Below are 6,409 nucleotides of genomic sequence, written 5' to 3' on the forward strand. Positions count from 1 at the left end.
TCGCTTTAAAACTCTCTCCACTCTGACACTCAGGGGTGAGCGCGAGACCTCGGGGAAGATTTCTGTCCTGTCGCGTGCGCTGACGAGTTAGTGTGTTTAGTACAGCGGTGTGTGTGTGTGCTACGCAGCTGTACTCTGTGTGTGTGTGTGTGTGTGTGTGTGCGGTTTGGGACGCGGCCCGAGTCCACCGGGTTCCGCCGCCTGGATTTCTCAGAATTAACTACGTAATTGAGCTGATCTTTCATAACGAGCCAAAAAAGCACATTACACACTCTCCACTCTTCTCTCACACACACACACACACACTCCACCCGCGCTCACTTTTACATAATGTGTGTGTGTGTGTGTGAGAGAGAGAGAAAGAAACATTGAAACAGAGAAACAGAGAGAGAGAGAGAGAGTGGTAATTCTATCGTGCGCGTGCGTAACCCGTTGACTTTCAGCAGAAAAGTGTGTGTATCGGTGAGCTCGCGCGCGACAAGAGTTCGGAACATAACGTCGGAGAAGTTCTAGCAGTCAGTCAAATCAGACCGTCTTCTCACACACACACACACATACACTCTCTCTCTCTCTCTCTCACACACACACACACACACACACACAATGACCCAACAAAACTCCACGAACAAACTTTTTCCTCCCGCTCGAGCATGTAGTACAGCGCACGTGAACAGCAGCCCTTTACAGATGGCTGTTTGTGTCCTGTGTGTGTGTGTGTATATATATATATATGTATATGTCTGTGCATTAGTGTGTGTGTGTGTGTGTGTGTGTGTGTGTGTGTGTGTTACCTGGCGGCCCCGGTGCGCGCGGCTCTCTCTCTCATCATGAACATGTGCGGCTGAAGTGCAGAGTCGCGCTCGCGCTCACACGAAGCAGCCCTGAAGTCAGAAAAAAATAACAGAGAGAAAACAGCCACAACAAGACACACGCTAAAAAAGAGGAAAAAAAGAAGAGAAAGAAAAAAGAAAAAACAAGTCCGGCTTCCGGTTAAAATAAAAGTCCCTCTGTTACAGCCGGCCTCGTTATCGCGTCACAGAAAATTAACCCATTAATGAATGAATTCACGTCACATTCATATTAATAACACAAAAAACAAGAAATTGTGTAATTTATAAACGTTTAAAACATTTAAATACAATCATATTTAATGGAACAGTCTAAATAAAATAAAATAAAAATAAAAGTTCTTACTAGCTTAACAAGTATGCTAAAAACACATTTAAACATAGTGTGTTCAAAAATATATTATAAATTATTATAGATGTTTAAAAAATATAATATTATATGTGTTTTAAAAAAATATGATATACATATAAATGTAATAAAAACTCACACAAAAGTATGAATTTTAATAAAAAAGCGAATTTTCCGTGAACGGTCATGTGATTGAAGTGTGCGCGTGCTGATTTAGTGAGCTCGTGCAAGTCTCGGGTGGTGTTTTTTTTTTTGTTTTTTTTTACAGTGAGGGGGTGAGCTCGTGCTGGTAATGTGTTTTAGCAATTAGCTCCAGACACACACACACAAGTTCCGAGCAGTGTAACAATAACAGTGTGTGTGTGTAGAGAGAGAGATTGTACAGTGACACAGCGCCACCTGCAGGCCAGTGAGCCTCACACCACCTCTGACTGTAGCACAGCTGCAGGTCACCAGGCCCCGTAGAAGGAGTCTCCAATGTCATCGCTGTGTATCGGTCAGAGGAGAACCTGAAGCTGGACAGAAGAGTGGACGCTTCTTTGAGGTAGTAACAAGAAGTGAGGTCCATCACACCACTCTGTTGTTGGTGTATTTCCTGTTCAGCAGGTGACCGCTGACCTCTGACATCACCCCACTGGCCTGTCCAGGAAGTGTACAGTAAAACTCCATGACCAGAGGCTTGTTGGAAAAAAAGTGGTTTATTGCATATACACAATGGTTACACAGAGAAACTGGACACAGAGTCAAAAATCTGAAATGATGAACGGTCAAGCAGCTAAAAAGGTCAGTACCGAGGTCAGGAGGTCTCAGAGTGGACACTGAGAGCTCCACCATGGATGAAGTTTTCCTAGAGAGGAATGGAAGGAGTGTCCAGCGTCAGCGCTTTGTAACAGTCAGGTCAGTGCAGCTGAGTGTGTTGTGGTGCTGTTTTAGTGACCGGTGATAAACACAGCTGGTGAATGAATGGACGATGTAAAGGACGTAGTGGACAGATACAGAGTACATGATGAGTACACAGTGATCGCTGAGCTCACACACACACAGCCGCTGACTCTGTAAAACAAACACACACACACTCTCAGTACCTCTGGTCAGTTGATTAAGCTGAGTACCTTCTGCTTCACTCTGAATAAAAAGTGTTTCTCACTGGACACATAGGAGTAGTCAGCTGACTAGCAGTGCTAGCTAGCTAAGCATAACCATGGAAACCATTTCTGTTCAGAAATCAGTAAAGAAAAAATGAAACATCCACTGTCCAGCACAGTGACCGGACCTGACCAGTAAACACTCCAGAATCCTCTCTCTTCATTATAATGACTACAATCTGCTAAAGACCAGCTCCAGCTCGCTAATATCCCTCACACACACACACACCCTTGAAATATTGATTAAACTGGTCTAGACTGGTATCTCCACTACACAGAGAAGCGTAAGTTTTGGCACCACTGTTTCTTCAGCTGGAGTTTTAGTGTTTGTGTTAAAAAGGTTCTTGGGGCAGAGCTAACATCATCCACTATTATAGTGGTTAATAATAATAATAATAATAATAAAAATGTGTGTGTGTGTGTGTGTGTGTAGTTGCTTAAAAAAATCAACACACTTAAAACTTAAACCTGTGTATCACTACAGTGAACTGACCCCATCCTCCTAGCCCCACCCCCTTGCCAATAGCCCCTCCCCCTTAAGAGAAGCTTCAGCTCCTGCACTTTTTTGTGGAAAAAAGGCAGATAAAATGAAAGGCACTGGAATAAAGGCACAGCTTCCTGTGTAAAGATGCACCATAACTCCACCTTCAAGGTAAAAAAGATTAATAACCATATAAACACGAGAGTCATGTCCGTCTGTGTAAAGTGTGAGGTTATAAATGTCAGGAGATTAAACACAGTGAGTAAAAAGCTCATGGTGGAGAGTCTGACGAGGCCAGGAGGCAGGATGGTCAGCTCCGTCTGCTGAGACGGTCATCTTCTCGTGTCCATCCTCCACCTTTATATTCCTCTGTTCTCAAATTGTGTAAGAATACTAGAGCAGAAATAGGATTAGAGACGGAGAGGCTGGAGCATACGCTCTGTCTCTGAACACATGCTGGTGTTGAAGTCACACACACACACACACACACACACACTCCTGCTACTGACTCTGCAGCCACTCTCTCCGGATCTGAGCCACTTCCTTTCCGTACCAGTCGTGCAGTTTGGAGAAGCAGGTGGTCCCAGGAGACACACCCACCTCACCGCAGGCCACACCCATCTCGGAGGGGCTTTTCCTGCGTGGGGGAACAGGCGGAGGACGGCCCCTGGCACCGCACTCGCCCTCCCAGGCCACCCCGTTAGCCACCGTGGGCTTGTTCCAGGAGACGGGGACGCTGTTCTCTCTTCCCGGAATCCTGAGATCTTCTGGTTCGTTCCAGGAAATCCCGTTCTCCCTGCGGGCAGGATCGGGGCAGAGCGCCACGATATCTCCACCCCCTCCCGCCGCTCCGTCCTCGGACCTCTTCTGCGCCTCCTCCAGCTGCTTCTCGAGTTCACGCACCACCAGGCGCAGGTACTGGAAGCTAGCGCGTGCTAACGCCTTGGCCCAGTCCTCCATCTCGGCCTGCGTGTCGGCGGCCAGCGTGTGGGTGTGGCTCTGACCGAATCGCACTGCAAAGGCATAGTCGACGCGCTCGCTCTCGCAGAGCTCCACCGTGCAGCCCTCCAGCACCACCAGCCCCAGCGGCTCGCGCCTCCCACGCTCCTCGAACAGGAAGAGCAGGTTAGCCTTCAGGACACACCAGCGCCGCTGGAACACCCCGCTGCGCTCGCTCTTCTTCATCAGGAAGCCCGATTTATCAGGAGGAACGCCGCAGGTGGCGTAATGCACCACGCTCCGCTCGTTCAGCTTCATCGCCACACACACACACGGAGCTGAGGGAGAAAGAAATAAAGCTGTTATTAACGTCTTCATTAACCTACACATCTGTTTACTCTGAACAAACTCTCATTACCTACAGCAGGAGTGTGTGTGATGTTAGGAGTGTGTGTGTATGTGAGAAAGTGAGGGAGGGTCGTCTTACACACACACACACACACACACACACACACTCTGCGTAGCGTCGTCTCTTCACATCACTTCATCACTAACGCTGTGGCTCACCATCACACACATAGCTCTGGAACACACATAAACACACACACACACAATGAGTAAACAGCATAGCGTAGACACTCCGAGGTAGACAGACACTGTGTGTGTGTGTGTGTGTGTGTGTGAGTGTGTGTTCCACAGAAGTGCTGCAGTGGAACTTCATCAGCACAAGGAAAATCTGTTTAAATCTGTCGAACTTCCTGTTTCACTCACACACACACACTCACACACACACTCACACACTCACTCACTCACACTGCTCTTTATTCCTTATACAGTGTGCTGTAAAGAGTCATGAGTTAGAGGATGTTATAAAAAAGGGTTTACAATTTGAAAATTCAGAGCATGTCCATGAACGTCAATCCATCAACATCTGGACAATAATCCATCAACATCTGGACAATAATCCGTCAACATCTGGACAATAATCCGTCAACATCTGGACAATAATCCATCATCACTGTTCACGTCTCGAGGCTTTGAATAAGATAAGAATATGATAAGAATGCTGATTAATCGCAAAACAACACTATTCCCTGTCCCGTGCTTAGCCTCCATTTTAGTATTTAATAACAATGAATGAAAATAAATAAATAAATAAATAAATAAATAAACAAACAAACAAACAAACAAACAAACAAACAGCAGGAAAATGATAAAAACGCTGACTGTCCCAACTTTTTGTTTCCCAACCACATTCCGCTAAATCAGGCATCCTGCCCTGTGATTGGCTGACAGCTCACACTCGAACACAACCATCCATTCGGTGTGGCGCCAGTGCGAACTCCTAACCAATCAGACTTCAGGAGGCGGGACTTTGTTGGAAAATAGGTTTGAAGGAAAAAAAAGCCACGCCAAGTCTCTCCTTTAACAGAATTTAATAATAAAAACAAGCTTTTTCCGTGTAAACTACATTTCGGACACATCGGTGTGATAAATCAGGTCAGAATTCATTAATCAGATAAAGAATGTAGCTTTGTTTTTGTTCATCTTACCGACAACATCCACCTCCGCTTTTCTTCAGCCTGCTGGCGCTGCTGCGAGTCCTGAAGCCAGGAGTCACGTGACCCGCAATAGGAATTCCAGGCACGTCTCGCCACGTGACATAAGAGTCGACTCCGCGTGGATCAGAATCACCCTGGGGTTCTTTCTCATTGTTCAGTGAGTCGTTTACGAAAAGTTTAAATAAAACAAGATTTTAATGTGAAGAACAGTTTCCACTCACGATAATATCGGCACCGTGCACTTTATTCACTTCACACACACAACCTTATCAGTTTATAACCATATCAAACCCCCATCATGAGCTCTCAGACACTCATGGCTGGTCAGTGTCACCATGGGTGTGTTTCTGATAATAAGTAAAAGGCTAAGGCTCTTAGTTACTGGTCAGAAGGTCAGGGTTCAACTTCCAGCACCACTAAGCTACTGCCACTGGTCTGAACTGGAATACCCATGACCCTCTGTGGTCCAGGATGAGCATCACACCTGACCCTGTGCTCTGTAAAGTAAAGGCTATTGTGCAAAATGTGTTGCACTGTGTGTGTGGGTGTAGACGTGTGGGATTAAATTCAGATTAATAAACACTCTCGAAGACCAGAGTCAACAGCAAGACGAGGTCAGAGCATGCACTGTGCAGAAACACACAGCTCTTTATATGGAGAAGTGGTTTCTTTATGTGTGTGTGTGTGTGGTGAGTGTGTACAGTGTGTGTGTGTATGGTGAGTGAGTGTGTGTACTGTGTGTGTGTGTGTACAGTGTGTGTATGTGTGTGTGGTGAGTGAATGTGTACTGTGTGTGTATAGTGTGTGTGTGTTTGTATGGTGAGTGAGTGTGTACAGTGTGTGTGTGTATGGTGAGTGAGTGTGTGTACAGTGTGTGTGTGTGTGTATGGTGAGTGAGTGTGTGTACAGTGTGTGTGTGTGTGTGTATGGTGAGTGAGTGTGTTTACAGTGTGTGTGTATGTGTATGGTGAGTGAGTGTGTGTACAGTGTGTGTACAGTGTGTGTGTGTATGGTGAGTGAGTGTGTGTACAGTGTGTGTGTGTGTGTATGGTGAGTGAGTGTGTGTACAGTGTGTGTACAGTGTG

At 46.0% G+C, this 6,409-nt stretch overlaps 2 protein-coding genes across 5 annotated transcripts in view; both read right to left on the reverse strand.

The window, feature by feature from the left end:
* The window catches only part of sh2b3 (SH2B adaptor protein 3), a 100,125-nt gene extending 99,175 nt beyond the window's left edge, over window positions 1–950 (reverse strand). Inside the window, exon 1 of the mRNA XM_058375714.1 lies at window positions 792–950. The gene's annotated coding sequence lies outside the window, so the exon portion shown is untranslated. The remainder of the gene's footprint in view (window positions 1–791) is intronic.
* A 1,631-nt stretch (window positions 951–2,581) lies between these two features.
* pheta1 (PH domain containing endocytic trafficking adaptor 1) lies at window positions 2,582–5,422 on the reverse strand. Of its 4 annotated transcripts, XM_058375691.1 has the most exons (4): window positions 5,316–5,345; window positions 4,648–4,797; window positions 4,181–4,345; window positions 2,582–4,100 (listed from the first exon to the last, which is right to left on the reverse strand). In XM_058375691.1, the coding sequence occupies exon 4, from the start codon at window positions 4,078–4,080 to the stop codon at window positions 3,325–3,327; it is 756 nt and encodes a 251-aa protein (XP_058231674.1). In that variant the 5' UTR covers window positions 4,081–4,100; window positions 4,181–4,345; window positions 4,648–4,797; window positions 5,316–5,345; the 3' UTR covers window positions 2,582–3,324. The 4 variants fall into 4 exon arrangements, with proteins under 4 accessions (XP_058231674.1, XP_058231675.1, XP_058231673.1 ...); XM_058375692.1 differs by lacking the exon at window positions 4,648–4,797 and having other exon boundaries at window positions 4,185–4,345; window positions 5,316–5,422; XM_058375690.1 differs by lacking the exon at window positions 4,648–4,797 and having other exon boundaries at window positions 5,316–5,422.
* Window positions 5,423–6,409: the final 987 nt, after the last annotated feature.

Source organism: Hemibagrus wyckioides, linkage group LG22 (genome assembly GCF_019097595.1).
Source record: "Hemibagrus wyckioides isolate EC202008001 linkage group LG22, SWU_Hwy_1.0, whole genome shotgun sequence".
Classification (NCBI taxonomy): Eukaryota; Metazoa; Chordata; class Actinopteri; order Siluriformes; family Bagridae; genus Hemibagrus; species Hemibagrus wyckioides.